At 51.6% G+C, this 16,400-nt stretch overlaps 1 protein-coding gene across 4 annotated transcripts in view; it reads left to right on the forward strand.

The window, feature by feature from the left end:
- Positions 1-4,609: 4,609 nt before the first annotated feature.
- SPTBN2 (spectrin beta, non-erythrocytic 2) overlaps positions 4,610-16,400 on the forward strand; it is a 44,718-nt gene continuing 32,927 nt past the window's right edge. Inside the window, exons 1-2 of one of the 4 annotated variants that reach the window (XM_017537030.2) lie at positions 4,610-5,159; positions 12,172-12,350. In XM_017537030.2, coding sequence (XP_017392519.1) covers positions 12,194-12,350 — 157 coding nt within the window. In that variant the 5' untranslated portion in view covers positions 4,610-5,159; positions 12,172-12,193. Of the gene's footprint in view, positions 5,160-5,609; positions 5,728-11,998; positions 12,085-12,171; positions 12,351-14,783; positions 15,182-16,400 lie in introns of those variants that run through there. The other 3 variants (XM_017537031.2, XM_037741565.1, XM_017537029.2) reach the window with 3 other exon arrangements.

Raw genomic sequence — 16,400 nt, forward strand, 5'->3', positions numbered from 1 at the left:
CCCAGCTACTCAGGAGGCTGAGGCAGGAGAATTGCCTGAACCCAGGAGGCGGAGGTTGCGGTGAGCCGAGATCGCGCCATTGCACTCCAGCGTGGGAAACATGAGTGAAACTCCGTCAAAAAAAAAAAAAAAAAAAAAAGACTACTCTAACTGCATAGTAGATAAGATGGCCCAGGAGGTGTGTAGAGAATAAGGAAAGGCCTAGACAAAACACCACCATCAACAACAAAATTAAGTGACAGGCAGAAAAGGAACCCACAAAAGAAACAGAGAAGAAGGGACCACAGGGGTTGAAGGAAAACCAAGAGAATGGCAACCCCATGCCAAAGGAAGAAAATTTCAAGAAGCAGGGCATAATTAGAGTCAATTGCTGCCAAGAGGAGAAGAGAGCAATTGGAAACTAACAGCTGAATTTTCCAATGGGATTATTGACAACCTTGTTGAAAGCAGCTTTAGAGTGGAAGTTCTATTGCATTGGATTAAGTCAATTGTATCAGTGCTCATCTATCCCCTTCAATTACCATCTATCACTACACTGATGTCTTCCAAATGTATATCTTAAGTCCAGACCATCCCTTTAAAGTCTACGCCCATATACAATTGACTACTCAATATCTCCACTTGATTGGTTCAAAGATATCTCAAACCCAGGTTTCAAAACCAACAATCGCTCCACCCAAACCTGGTCTCCCTATAGTATTTTTCTTCTCAGCAAAGAGTAGCTCCATTATTCCAGTTGCACAACCCATCCTTGACTAACCCTTTTTCCTCACCACCACCCCTATATCTAGCCCATCACCACATCTGGTCAATTCTTTCTACTTGTGCACTCTATCTCTACTGCCAGCATCTAAGTTCAAGCTACCGTCTTCTCTCTCACCCTACCCACAGTGGTAGCCTCCTAACTGGTTTCTCACACCAATCTTTGCACCTCTCCATAGCAGCTAGAGTAATCTTTTTAAAATACAAAGTTGATCCTATCACTTCCTTATTTCAACCTTTCAATAGGCTCCCAGGCCTCCAAAGGTGAAAATCAAATTATTTAAATGACATAAAAAGCTCTACATGACCTAGCCTTTGCCTATCTCCCCAGTCAGAATTCTCTACACATTCCCTCTTCCCCTCTATTTTTCCTGCACCCTGGTCTTTTCTCCATTTCTTTTGTTTGGTTTTGATTGCTTTGTTTTTTGAGACAGTCTCGCTCTGTCACCCAGGCTGGAGTACAGTGGCACGATCTCAGCTCACTGCAGCCTCCACTTCCTGGGCTCAAGCAATTCTGCCTCAGCCACCTGAGTAGCTGGGATTACGGGTGTCTGCCACCACGCCCAGCTAATTTTTGTATTTTTAGTAGAGATGGGGTTTCACCGTATTGGCCAGGCTAGTCTCGAACTCCTGACCTTAGGTGATCCTCCCGCCTCAGCCTTCCAAAGTGCTGGGATTACAGACGTGAGCCACTGTGCCCAGCCTCTTTTCTCCATTTCTTATGTATACACCATGTGTCCTGCAACATCAGGCCTGTTAGCCGTACACTCCGTGGCTAAGAATATGAGTTCAACGGTCAGATTGGGTTAAAATCCCAGCTCTACCCTTGCCTGGTTTGATGACCCTGGGTAAGGTACTTAATCTCTCAATGTCCCCATTTCCTCATCTGTGAAATGGGGTTAACACTTATCTCTCAGAATTATAAAGGATTAAATGAAATGATATTTGTAAAGTATTAGAAATACAGTTCCATATTAATGTTAGCAACAGCTATTATTATTCCCCATTCTCTGTCTAGTTAATGCTTCTCATATTTCAGATCTCATCTCAAGTGATCTGAGGTTATGACTCTGTTCAATTCTCTCTTAGCATCCTGAATTTTTCCTTCATAACACTCATTATACTTTGTGGTTATATATCTGATGGGTTATTTTATTAATGTCTGTCAATCCCACCAGTGGCTCCTTCAGGAGAATACAGACTGTATCCATTTTACTCCTCATTATATCCCCAGATCCCAGCACAGTGCCTAGCATATAATAAGCCGTATAGTTTTTGCATAAATATTTGATTGAACAGGGGCGAGGAAGTGAAGCCAATGAGTGCAAATGACTCAGGAAGACTGTGAACATACAGGGCAAGGGGAATGCATGGAGTGAATCAGGGTTTCTTGATTATTTTTTTAAGCTGGCAAATGCTTGAGCATGTTTAAATGCGGATGGAAAGGAGCCAGCAGAGAGAAAGCCCAGTAGGAGTGAGGGCCATGAACCTGCAGGAGGGGATGAGACTTAGCATAGGAGCCAGAAGAATCCAATCTGTCTTAGGTGGAAGGAGGGACAACTCTTCCCTGGTATAGAAATAAGAGCTGATAATTCAGCTACATATGTATGTTTGGTGGGCAGAGCCAAGACCTTTCCATGAATCTTGGTAATGTAAGCAGCAAATGTAGATTCTCTGAGAAGCTCAACAAACTTGGTGGACATCATTCCATTTGTTCTTGCAACTCAAGTAAGAAGGAAGCAGATGTTTTCTTCGTTATTGACTGCACTGGTTCACTACAGAGCAAAATAACAAGTTTCCAAAGCAACCCAGTCACAGAGCTGAGATAGGCAATCTCACTGTTCTCTTTATTGAGCATGCTTCCTCTCCAAACTGGGAAACAGTATGGGAAATAATACAGTAAAATCATAATGGCTGACACTGGTTACATGCTTCCTATGTGCTGGGCACTGTTTCTATACCTGCAATAACTCATTTGATGTTCCCCACATTATGATACCACTTTACATGTATGGAAACTGAATCCTAGGGAGGTGAGTAACTTGCCCAAGGTCATACGGTGAGTGGGTGGCAAAACCCAAGGAGTTTTAAACCCAAGGAGTATGACTCCAAAATGAATGCTTTTAACCATTCTGCTATACTCCCTGTCTAGCAGAGAGGAAAGAACATATTGGGAATTCGAAGACCTGGAGTTTCTACCATGAACTAATTCTGTGAACTTGTACATTCACTTAGGTGTCTGAACATCGGACTGCTCATCAATAGGATAAGAATTAGAATGTTTATCTTACAAGGTTTCTTGAAGGATTATGAAATGCTGAAAATAGGAAATAACTCTACAAAAGATATTATTTTGCTAATCATAATGTTTAATATCCTTGACTTCTAATTGGGTCACAATATTATAGACTGTCATTGAGACCCTCAGTTCCCATAACCAGTGCAGCAGCAGCAGCTTGGTGATTCCAGTTCCTTTGGCAGGGCAGCTGATTCTCATCCCATCGGCTTTAATGTCCCGACCAAGTCTCCCTGATGACAGTCATGCACAGGTTGGTGCCTCCTTCCCCCTGAACCACGTATTCCTACTTCTGGGAAGAGTTGCAGCTTATGCCCTTGTTTCTTTAATGCACTGCCTGAAAAAGTGGCTATTAAAAATAATAATAATAGGGCCGGGCGCGGTGGCTCAAGCCTGTAATCCCAGCACTTTGGGAGGCCGAGGCGGGTGGATCACAAGGTCAAGAGATCGAGACCATCCTGGTCAACATGGTGAAACCCCGTCTCTACTAAAAATATAAAAAATTAGCTGGGCATGGTGGTGCGTGCCTGTAATCCCAGCTACTCAGGAGGCTGAGGCAGGAGAATTGCCTGAACCCGGGAGGCGGAGGTTGCGGTGAGTCGAGATCGTGCCATTGCACTCCAGCCTGGGTAACGTGAGTGAAACTCTGTCTCAAAAAAAAAATAAATTAATTAATTAATAATAATAATAATAAATAGCCTCAGGCCAGGCTTGGGGGCTCATCCCTGTAATCCTAGCATTTTGGGAGGCTGAGGTGGGCGGATCACCTGAGGTCAGGAGTTCAAGACCAGCCTAGCTAACGTGGCAAAACCCCGTCTAAATCAGTCATGATTTACCTTCCACTTGGCTCGGAAAGAAAAATACAAAAATTAGCCAGGGATAGTGGCGTGCACCTGTAATCCCAGCTACCAGGGAGGCTGAGGCAGAGGTTGCAGTGAGCCGAGACTGTGCCACTGCAGTCCAGCCTGGGAGAGAGCAAGACTCCATCTCAAAATAATAATAACAGCCTCAAGTGCAGCTAACTGTGAGGTACACACCAGAAGGCCAAGTTCCAGTTTCGTGGTAGAAGCACAGGTATCAGAGCTAGGAGAGAACTTTAAAGTAATCTTTCATTGCAACTCTCCAACCCTCCTCCCAACCCATTTTATAGACTAGGAAAACCAAGGCAAGCTAGATGAGATGACACTACTAGTTAGGGTTGTCAAAACCATATCTGGAAAGTACTTCAATTGCATATATTTGTTTCAGTATGCATACCTTTTCAGAAAGGAGCAAAATCCTAAATTACCCATAAAGCTATTATAAAAACTGCAATAAATAGAAAAAAAACTTCAGTCCAATAATTCATTCAAAACCCATTCTTTGAGTGCCCTTACTTGCCCATTTCAGGCATTCCCTGGATAGAAACGAGCCCACATCTTCAGGGGCAGTACATAACCTGACCGCTCTGTACAAAGCCTACTCTGTTACCACTGGTTCATCTCTGAGCTGAGTTTTCTAATCTGGAAAAACAGCACCTACTTCTCAGAGCTGGAGTGGGGGTGGGAGTGTCACATGAGATGATGCGCTTTTAGCACCCACCTGGCACTCTGTGAGTTTGTCATGATTTGGGCATAATCCCTTCCTCTCCTAAGAAGGCAGCAAGCAGTTCACCTTGGTTAAGGACCTTAGACCTTAGACTACTCAGACGCTAACAAACCAAGGAGAAACCCAGCGTGTCAGGCCTAGAAATGTCCGCCCCCACCCCCACCCCCCTCAAGACGGTGACTAGGCCGGAATTCTCCCGGTTGATAAATGAGAGGAGCTGAGAAGCGCTGAGATGCCTGTTCCGAGCATCTGATCCGCAGAAGGCGAATCTCCACTGTGCCATGGAGATGTTCTGGGAGGGAGAGCCGGCCCAGCTGCCTGAAGGAGGACGCGAGAGCAAGGGGACCGGTGAGAGGAATGCTTAGGGGAGACGGACTGGAGGTGCCCGGAGAGGAAATCTTGAAAAGGGGAAAAGAGGCTGGATCTCGGGAAACCTCGTTGGCGGTATCACTAGAGGAAGGATCGCGTGTCTCAGGGATACGGATTTTAGAGGAAAAGCAGAATAGGGACAAAGGTGAGTTGTCCGCACTGGGGAGACCAAGCCCTATAAGCTGTGGTGGGGACCCGGGGCCAGCGAGGACCAGAAGGCAGGGTTTTGGGGGAACCCGCACGGAAGGTGGCTGGGGGTCGGTAGCCGGCCTCGGAGTTGCAGCCGCGTTCGCCCCGGGGCAGGTCAGCGACCCCGGGCCGGGAGCGAGGGGGAGCACCACGAGGGGCCGTGGTTGCCATGGCGCCGGGAGGGGAAGGGGCGACTTGGGCCCCTCCCCGAGCCCCGCGGGGCTGCCGGCTCCAGATGGTCCGGGGCCTCCCGCGGGAGCCGGCGGCCTGCGGCAGGGGGAGGCTATTGTCCTCCTTCCGCGGCGCCGCAGTCCCGCCGCTCGCGCCCGCGCGCCGCCGCCGCCGCCGCCGCCGCCGCCGCCGCTCGCCCCGCGCGCCCCCCGCGCCGCCCGCGCCCCGTGACAGCGCCCGCCCGCCATCCGCCGTGCGCCCGGCCACTGCCAGCAAACGCCCCTCGCAGTCGGGCTGCGGGCGCGGCAACCACCGGTGCGCCCCCGCCCGCCGCACCCACGCTCCGCGCTGAGGTAGGTGCCGGCGCCCCCGCCCGCTTTGTCCCAGCCCGCGGGGCGGCGCTTTTTGTGCGGCCGCGTGCGGGCGGCGGGGTCGGGGTCGGGGTCGGGGTCGGGTCCCAGCGGCCGGGGTGAGCCGGGGCGGGAGCAGGCGGGGACGGGACGGAGAGGGTTCCGTGCCAGCCAGGCACAGGTACCGGGGTGAGGGCGGTGGGGGCCGAGGCCGGGGGACTCGGGCGTCTCTGGAGCGGGGAGAAGAGTCTGGAACAGCTGGGGCTGACGGACGCGTTCGCGGCCAGGCTGGGAGCGGGTCTGACAGTGCCAGTCGCTCGCGTCGCCTGGGCTGCGAGGAGGACGGGCCGGCGCCGGGTCAGGTGCTGGGGGCGCGCTCGGCCACCTTGCCCGGCTACTGCGGGCGCCCGGCTCCCTCCTCCCGAGAGCTGCGTGGGCTCCTCCTCGCCTCTTTGGCAGCTGGCTCCACGCTCTCCCTTCTGTTCCCCCTCAGTGTGTGGGAGAGGGGCACGCGGTTGCCTGTGGTGGCCGGAACTGGCCCGGGGAGAACGCAGACGCTTCGTGGGGTGGGGGAGCGGCCGCGTGCGGCGTTTCTGTGGCTGGGACGCTGATGGGCCGTGCAGTCCGCCCCACACGGAACTACCCGGCAAGGCCTGCCCGCGGGAGTGTTCCAGCTCCGGCGCCACAGTCGTGATTTACCTTCCACTCGGCTCGGAACTTTACCCCATTGACCCGAGGACATTGCATGCTTGTGTGAGCTGCAGGCTTGCCCCGGTCTTAACCTGCTACACGTCTGCCAGAGTTGTTTCTCGTCTGCCCTCTCCCTCTCGGAGCAGCCACAGTTCCAACGCTGGAGAGCCCGGAGGTTTCAGGCATGGGCAGAGGTAGCCACAAACCAGTTTTCCTTGAAGGTGAAGAGGGCAGAGTGAGTTCCAAATATGCGTTTTAGCTTGAGGTGTGGGACAAACTCTTGGCATATTCAGAAGGGCGAAGGATGGAGTTTAGATTCTTCCCTTAGAGAAACTGATGTGACCCCAGGCTTGGGGAAGGGAGGTGGCAAGGGAGTGAAGAATTTGAATATTTGAATGAATCTGCCATAACTGGAGGATTCCAAAGGAGAAAATAAAAGTTCAGCCCAGTTCCTAAATTCCTCCGAGGGAATTGATCAGGAACACAGTCTGGGAGGTGGGTGGGGGTTTTCCTCTTCCTGCCTTCTCCGGTTCTCTGCCCTGGGCCCCTTTCTCTTGCTTTCCTGGGAGCCCTGAGCTGATTTGTGACTTCTTTTTTCCTTTTCTCTCTCTGCTAGTCCACCCATTTATACTTAGAAGCAAATAAGATTTTTACTTTGCCAAAGTCCCCATTTCTTCTAATCTATTATTCATCTCGCTGTCATTTATTCAACTCTGCCTTCTCATGACTTCTTTAGCGCCGGCTCGGACATCTGCGGTTCGCTGTTGGGGCATCAGCACTGTTTCTTTCAATAGCTCTGGCACCTACTCCATCTTCATCTTCCTCTCTCATGGCCTGAGCTCCCAAGGGGAAGTGACATTTGAGTTTAGTATGGGGTAAGGCCTGACCTCGAAGCTAACCCTGGGTCACATTCACCCCTGAAACTTTGTGTCTTCTTAGTCCTCATGGCTCTTCTAACCACTTCCAGCTGCTTCTCATCTCTGGACAAGGGTGGCCCTCACAGTGTGGTCCCCAGACCAGTAGCTGCGGTGTTTAGAATGTGGATTTCTGACCAGAAACAGGTTAGAAATGCACATTCCCAGGCACCACCCCAGAACTACTGAATCAGAAACTAGGGGGTGGGGGAGCGACCAGTGATTTAACAGTCCTCCAGGTTGTTGTGATTCATGGAGGTTTGAGAATCCCTGGTCTTGTGCTGTTCCACTTAACCCTGAAAGTACTCCAGCCGAGGAGCTGGTCTTCTCCCATCCCATGTTCATTCTTTCCTTGAGCTTCTCTCTAGTCCTAAGAAAGACATTAATTCGATGGCCCCAAAACTGAATTATAGTCAAGTCATTCAGTATCTCTTGATTGAATATCTATTGTACTGAGTCTGGAAAAACACCAAAAGAAGTGAGACAGCCCTTGTCCTCATGAGTTAAATGTGGAGCGGGCAGAGAGACATGTAAACAAGTAATGGTAATGCGATGTGATAAGTACAATACTAGATGCATGCCGAGGTGCCCCGGGAGCACAGAGGAGGGAATGATCATCTCTGAGGGAAGAGAAAGAATTCATCAGGAGCAGGATGTGGTGAGAGGAGGAATTTGGGTACAAGACAGCCTCTAGCCCAGGGTATAGGATTTCTAGCTTAACATGTCAGCTGAAAGAGAGGAAAGCTGCCTGGGAGGATCAGCACGCGTGGGCCCAGTCGGCCTCCAGCAGCGCCTGGCGTCGATTCCAGCAGGACCCCAAGCCTGCAGCTGGCAGGAGTTGGCATTATTCTAGCACTAACGGTGTAAGCTACTTGGGCCTGGCCTTGAGGTCAATGGCTAAGAATAAGGTATGATGAGACTGTAATCTGGATTAGCTACTGCACTGCCCTATTGCCAGACTTCAGGAATCCGAGGAACAGAGGACAATTGAGGATTCTCTGGCTTCAAGAGAGGCAGGGGGTCATGAAGCTGGGGGCTGCTGGCAGACTGAGGAAGTGTGAGCATGGAGACCCAGGTCATAGGTGAGGAATGATCTACTCAGTGGCAAGAAACCAGCGCTGGATCTGAGCAGGAGACACACAAATAGAAATCAGTGGGAATCTAGAGATGGCTGCAGGGGACACAAGCTGAGAACACAGCATATTGTCCAAAAGGCCAGGGAGCTGCAGAGCCAGAATGCTCGGAAACCAAGACCTAGAGACACAGAGATAGCAGAGTCTCAGAGCCACATGCTGAACAATGTCAGAGAGCCCCATTCACATGGAAGGCCGTGGGAACAAACCCCCTGGAGTCTCAACATGGTGGCCCTGTAGGGATCTGAGATCTAAGGACACCAGTGCCAGCTTGGTTCCTTATACATATCACGGCATTCTGGAAACTCAGGACACACTGCATGTATGCTTCAAACTCAGTTTGGGGAGAGGAGCATTTAAGTGGCTGAGTTTTTATTTGGGGGAAGGGGAGGTTCTAGCTCCATACTTTCTCCTGCTAATGATAGGAATCCATAGAGACATTCTAACAGTTGGACTTCCCTGGAGGGTCTTGCCCCCAATTAGACCCCTTTGTAACTTTAACAAAACCCCCAATTCTGCATTTCTCCTGAGCCCTACTTCCTAGGACCAGAGCTGTGGTCTTGGTAGTTTCTGGTTGTGGAAAGGAAGGAGGTATGGAGAAGAGAGAAGTGATGGGTGGTGAGGCTTGGGTTGGTAGGGAGGTGTGTGCCCATGGGCATAGGAAGGCAGAACCTGGCTTGCATCATTCACTGGTTCCATGAAGCTGAACCTGACCTGCTTGAAGGCCAGGGTTGTCTCCCCCTTCCCTTAGGAGGACCAAGTTGGATCCCCAAAAATAAGCCAAAGCAGTCATGTTTAGGTTCTGTGCAGCTTACAGGGGCCTCAGAGATACTGTAGTTTGGAGACAGGGTCAGATGGTTAGCTTCTTTGAGTTTCTGCTCTTTGTGAAATACAAAGATAGGAGGCAGGGTGTGCAAACCTCAGCATTTAGGGCCAGGCAGGTAACATAGATAAGTGAAGTGGCTGGGCCTGTAGAGAGATAGTGCAGACCCACATAAGGAATCCAAAATCAGTCTTTTTTTTTTTTTTTTTGAGATAAGTTTCACTCTGTGGCCCAGGCTGGAGTGTGGTGGCGCAATCTCAGCTCACTGCAACCTCCGCCTCCTGGGTTCAAGCAATTTTCCTGCCTCAGCCTCCTGAGTAGCTGGGACAACAAGAACCTGCTACCATGCCCAGCTGATTTTTTGTATTTTTAATAGAAACAACGTTTTGCCTTATTGGTCAGGCTGCTCACGAACTNTAAGTTTCACTCTGTGGCCCAGGCTGGAGTGCAGTGGCGCAATCTCAGCTCACTGCAGCCTCCTTCTCCCAGGTTCAAGCAATTTGCCTGTCTCAGCCTCTTGAGTAACTGGGACAACAAGAACCTGCTACCATGCCCAGCTGATTTTTTGTATTTTTAATAGAAACAACGTTTTGCCTTATTGGTCAGGCTGCTCACGAACTCTTGACCTCAGGTGATCCACCCGCCTTGACCTTCCAAAGTACTGGGATTACAGACGTGAGCCTCCGCACCTGGCCAAAAAGTCAGTCATTTAAAAATAGCTTATTGGCCCAGCAAAACACTCCTGGGGGCTAGCCTTGGTAAGTTTGTGACTCCTGGTAAAAGAAAAAGGGGTCATGGAAACCGAAGTGGGAGCAGGGCGGGACTTAGGTGTAGGCGTTTTTGTGGGCAGGTCTGTGCAGGAAGAGTTTGTGTGCTGGCAATATCCATCTCAGAGCTGAGCGTAAGTGTGGCTGCCGGTTAGGAAGCACTAATCTGAGGAAATGGAATTAGACTTGGTCCTGAGGTGTGGACTACTTTCCCATCTAGCAGCTGAGAGTATTAGATGACTAGTTCAGGTCATGCCTTGCCCGCAGCACTCTTTGCTCAGGGTGATTCAACTCTGCCCTAGAATGTATTTTTATATAAATATTTACAGAACAAATCCAGAGAATCTGTGGGGAGAAATGGTGGATTTTGAATGAGAAGAGTCCCAGGGTTAGTAGAAATTAAGCTCCCTTTCCTTCTACAGGGAATTAAAGGCCAAATCTACAAACCTTAGACCTTAGCTCCCTTGCAGCTCATTAATGCTCCTCCCAAGAAAAATCCTTGCACACATTTTCTCTTTAGGAGAAAGGGGAGGGGCACACAACCCTGGACTTCAAGCAGGTCAGGTTCAGCTTCATGGAACCAGTTAATGATGGAAGCCAAGTTCTGCCTTTGTGTGCCCATGGGTCTCACCACCTACCTGAGTCTCACCAACCAACCCATCACTTCACTTTTCTCCATACCTCCTTCCTTTCCAGAACCAGAGACTGCCAAGACTGCAGCCCTGGTTCTAGGAAGTCGGGCTGGGAAGAAATGTAGAATTGGGGGTTTTGTCAAAGTTACAGACCCAGTCCCCTCCTCTCTCTCTTGAATGGCTGCTGAATGCTGAATTACACAAGAACTTTGGACAGTAGAGGATTTTTTTTTTTTTTTTTTTTAATCCACAGCAGCTATTCTGAACCTCATTTGTTAGTTTTGAGGACAGAGTGTGTTTGCGTAAGTTAGAGCCGGAAGTAGTGCTGGTGCTGGTGAGCCTGCGTGGTCCACATTTCCCCAGCCTGGGCCCTAGACGGGAGCCATGGGATGAGTACTAAAGGCCTCCAGGATGGTTGAGCGAATGGTGTATGTTCTCTGTCCAAGAGGCTGCAATTAAGAACATGTCTCCCAGAGTCAAAAAGAACTTTTCAAAACCCAGCACTGTTCCTTCCAGCTGTGTGACCTCAGTAACTTAATGTCTTTTTCTTTTTTTCCGAGGTGGAGTCTCACTCTGTCTCTCTCAGGCTGGAGTGGAGTGGCACAATCTTAACTCACTGCAGCCTCTGCCTCCCGGGTTCAAGCGATTCTCCTGTCCCAGCCTCCCAAAGTGCTGGGATTACAGGCATGAGCCAGTGCGCCTGGCCAGCTTAATGTCTTTTGTGCCACTTCCTCATCTGTAAAACAGAGACGACAGTGGGCTCTCACCCCATAGGAAGTTATGGTGGGATGATGCATGTCAATGGCAGGCACATGTCACTGCCGACATTTATTATTACTGACATTCTCTCTGGCAAACCAAAGGAAACAAAGGGGAGAGTACCGTACTATGTCCTCCTCTGAACTCCTGGGCACTTGCCAAACAGTGCCTCAATCTTCCTGGTGTATCCATACTTGCCAAACAGTGCATCAGTCTTACTGGTGTATCATAGCTTTCTCTTAGCTCAAGAGCAGAATCTGGGTCTTTTCATTTCAAATTGCCTACATGGTATAGGAGGCCATCTTGGGCTGATCAGGGACTCGGGACAGTTTGTACTGGTCATTATTGCCCAAGGGGCCTCATATGTGCTGCCTGCATTACCCTGGGCTGCACACTGCTGTCTGAAACACTAAAGCCCGTCACCCCTTTCAGCACTCCCCCAACCTCTCCCTCTCTGGCCTGAGGCCCTTGGATCCTTTCCTGCCCACTGCATTGCTCCGAGCTTCCTTCCTGCTTCACTTTCTGTGCCTCTGAGGCATTCCTGTCCCCAGGCTTCTCCAATGTCTTCCCCTCTCCCCCTGGGGGCTGATTTCCACCAGGCAACCAACCACAGCCTCTGGCCACAAGGAGAGCAGGGCACAGGTAGGGCAGGAAAACAGAAGGATCTGGTGGTGGGGGGAGGGCTTAGTGGTCCCTGGACACCCCTCACCAGCCACATTCTCCTTGCAGGAGCAGGAAGCCACCTACCACCATGAGCAGCACTCTGTCACCCACAGACTTTGACAGCTTGGAGATCCAGGGCCAGTACAGTGACATCAACAACCGCTGGGACCTTCCTGACTCGGACTGGGACAATGACAGCAGCTCGGCCCGCCTCTTTGAGAGGTCACGCATTAAGGCCCTGGCAGGTGAGGTTAGGGGACGGCCGGGGTGGTGGGGATGCTGGAGGAGGCTCTGTCAGCTTGTTATGAAGAGCTCTTTAACTTTATGGGAAGACTGACTTTTCTTTCTAAGCGAGAGACCCAGAGCACCCTATCAAGTCCCCGGTCCCCAAATCCAGCCTCAAGAACAGCCTTCCTGCCATTCAGAACCTTCCTCAGCCCCTCCCTGCAAGCATAGAGACGCTACACTGACTCCTGTACTGGCGGAGCTGACTAAAACAGCTTCCATCTCTGGCCTCAGCCCCCGGGTCATGTCCCTTCATTTTTCTGCACTCTCACTCTTGCCACTCCTGTCTCCGCCCACCTCTCCCTTACCTTTCATGCCCTTGTTATGTCTTCCTTGATTTCCACTGTCATTTCCCACACCTGTTCCCAGCCTATTATCCCTCCTCTCCTTCCCCACCTGTTCCTTCCACCTGCCGCCTGTTACTCCCATTATTTCATCTGCATGTTCCCTGAAGCAGGTTCCCTCCACCGGCTGCTGTTCCGCAGCTGCTGCCTTTTCTCCCAGGTGTGCTCACTGCCTGCCTTGGCCCCTACCCTTCCCTTCGGCCTAGGGCCTGGGGCCTGGGCTGTCCTGCTCTGAGCAGAAACCCGTCCGACGGCCTCCCTGTCTTCCGGGGGAGGAGTTGTCATGGCAACAAGAGTGCGGCTGCCACCTGACACCACCAGTGGCTGGCGTGGGGCTGAGTCACGCACACACCCCAAGGCCACCCACCCCGTCTGGCTTCCTCCTCCATCCCACCCTTGTCATTGCTATTAACCTCCCGGCCACCCAGCCCAGCCAAGCCCAGTCTGAGAGGCCCCACCTACTCTCACCGAGAAGTGGTGCTCCCAATGGCGATGGGGTTGGTCCCTACAAGAGGAGAGACTCAAAGGGGGAGGTTCCCAAATCTGCCCACATGTTTTACAGGATCACCTGGGGATGTTTTTCACAAATACAGGTTTCCAAGCCCCTCCCTAGACACAGTGAGTTAGAATCTTGGTCCAGAACTCAGGATTTTTCAAAAGCTCCCCAAGTGATTCTTTTGAGCCAGCTCAGCACCAGTCTGAGGACCCCCTTGTGGCAGCCATAGCTTCCCCAGACCCTTTCTCATTTTTTCCTGGGCCTCTCTGTCCTTCTGGTTGGGTCTTCAGGCCAGCTGTGAAACACTCCTTTCAGTGTGTCTATAGATCAGAGAAGACAGAAGGTGTGGGTTGTGGAGAATGTCATGTCTTTGGAGGAAGTGTTCCTGGCACCCTGGTTTTGGATTCATAGCCTCTAGAACTGTCATGATGCCTATGTGTGTACAACATGTGCCACCCATCATGTCTGCACATGTGACAAGTGCCACCTGGGATTATCATCATGCCTGGGCACAGGACACATGCCTCCCAGGACTGTCACCATGCCTGTGTACATGGGACACATGCCACCCAGGACTGTCACCATGCCTGTGTGCATGGGACACATGCCACCCAGGACTGTCACCAGGCCTGTGTACATGGGACACATGCCACCCACGACTGTCACCATGCCTGTGTACATGGGGCACATGCCACCCACGACTGTCACCGTGTCTGGTTGCATATAACACGTGCTACCCAGGACTGTCACCTTGTCTGGTTGCATATAACACGTGCCACCCAGGACTGTCACCAGGTCTGTGCACACATCTGTGCCACCTCGTGCTCTCATTGGGTGTTTATCTCCACCACTAAACTGGGCTCTCGAAGAGGCAGCTCTGCATGGGCTTTGCCTAGCACTGTGCCTCCAACCAGTAGGTATCAAATAAACACTGAATGAATGAAAATGGGGAAGAGCAAGTGTAGGCTGCACATGACAAGCGCTGAAGCCCAGGGTGAGGTAGAACGGCACCTGGCAGATGTGCCTAGCAGCAGGGTGTCTGGGGGCCAGGATGGCCTGGTAGAGGAGGGCCCTGGTGGACTGGAGGGCAGGGCAGGGGCTGGCACTGGAGGTAGTGATAAACAAGTGGAAAGGATGGTAACAGTGCCCATTTCACAGGCGAGGGAGTGAAAGAAAATGCCTCACACAGTGCCTGGCTTTTCCTCTTCAAGGATCTCCTCGTTTCCAGATTTCTCTTTGTCTGTTTCTGAGCTGGGACTCAAAGCCCACAGGTTCTGGAGAATAACCTCCCAGTCTGCCAGAGTGAGGTTGCCCTCAACATACCTGCAAACCTTTGGGAAACAGGAGTTTGTACTGGGGGGCCCCTCGTGGGTCTTGTATATTCTTAAGTAACTTGGGGCTTGATGGGTGGGTGTCGGAGGCACTCCAATGCCCTCCGCTGCCGCCCCGCAGGGCCTGGCCCCGCCCACGCTGGCCACGCTCCGCCTCCCTCCCCTCCCCAACACCGTCCAACCTGTTTGTCTGGAGCTGCCTCCCGTCTCCTCTCGCCACAGCCAGGTGTGCCCCACTCACTGTCTCAGGAGCTTGGGACATCCCGTAACTCTTTTTGCAACTCCTTGAAATTCCCACCATTCCCAAATTCTGACCCTGGACTCCAGCCTGAGGTCCCACTGGGGAACAGAAACTGGCCCTCTGCCGGCAGGGAGCATGGACTCTGGGCCCTGGGTTCTGTAGCCAGCAGCTGGCAGCATGAATGGGAACGGAGTGAGCAGGGTGCATGGGAACGGAGTGAGCAGGGTGCATGGGAACGGCCTGCACGGGGCCAGCGAATTTTATTATGAGGCTGTGGAAGGGGCCCAGAATCCCGGGGGCCTCCTGCTCTCACCAGCTGCTTTCATCAACCCTGCTCAGTATGCCAGTGTGCTGGAAGGACGCTTCAAACAGCTGCAAGGTGAGGCCCAAGGCCCCTGTGGGGGCTGCTGAACCTGGGTGAGAGGGATCTGGGTGTGAGGAGAGTGGCCAGAGCTGAGGACTCTGCATGGGACACGGTGTGACGCCAATGTTTGTGTTGGGAGACAACGTGATACAGCTTAGAGGGGATAATTACAAGAGGCCGGAAAATACACAGATGTCAACAGAATGGGGAAAGGCTTGGACCCGCTGGCAGGGGCTGTGTATGATGGCGTGGGTGGGTGTGACTGCTGGGCCTCGAAGTGCTGTGTGGAGCAAAGGCAACCAGCCATAGGGGGCGCGGGGGCACCAGCACTGGAGAGGCCCCAGCAGTGCCTCTGAGGCGGATCTGGATCTGCTGGTAGAGCACCCGCCAGGGCAGTTAGGGGAGGAGGAGGGGTGAGCCAGGCCCAGGGACCTGGAGATGGTGTTTTCTGGGCTTCTGAGCAGACATCTGAATGTGTGCAAGGAGACAGTGTGTCTGGAAGAAGAGAGGAATGTCTCGAAGGAGAGAGGATTTGTGCAAACAGGCCCAGGTAGATGTCTGAGCAGGCGTGTGTTCACTCTGGCACAAGCACTTAGGTGTGTTTCTGGGAGTCACTGTTGTGTGTGTGTGTAAGGATCTAGGGATGCTGTGGACGTCTTGTGATGTGACACTTTGTTTCTGGTGCTTGGCTTTGCCCATTGTCCTTCTAGCTGCCACTACTTCTGTGTCTTCTGCCTGTGTGCCAAAATGGCCTCACCTCAGGGTCCCCAGCTGCAGGGCAGTCCCCTGGATCTAGCAATGGCCTGTGTGCTAGGCCTCTCCGCACCGCCCCCCCGCCCCGCTCAGACCTGCCAGGAAGCACCAAGGCTCCCTTGGTTTCACGGGTGCTGGGGAGCATGAGGCTGTCCCATGTCATTGTTAGGACCCCAGGTTTGGTGCCAGTACAGTGGCTGGAGGTAAGAGACAGGGAGTGACATGGGTGTGTTGCTGTGTCTTATGGGTGAGGTGCTTAGGAATGTAAGATTAAGGGATGAGTCTTTCTGGTTTCTGAGATGCTGTTGCTGAGATGGGAGCAAAAGTGATTCTTCAGACCCCAGCCACATGGGTTGGGTCCTTGCACAGGGCTCTCTGTGGGGAAGTGGCAGAAATTCTCATTACCAGAGCAGCTTCTGATGCCTTCACTTTGTCACTTAGAATATTCTTAATTTTTCTTTTTCTTTTTTTTTTTTTTTTT

The sequence above is a fragment of the Cebus imitator genome, unplaced genomic scaffold (assembly GCF_001604975.1).
Source record: "Cebus imitator isolate Cc_AM_T3 unplaced genomic scaffold, Cebus_imitator-1.0 Scaffold102, whole genome shotgun sequence".
NCBI classification, from domain to species: domain Eukaryota; kingdom Metazoa; phylum Chordata; class Mammalia; order Primates; family Cebidae; genus Cebus; species Cebus imitator.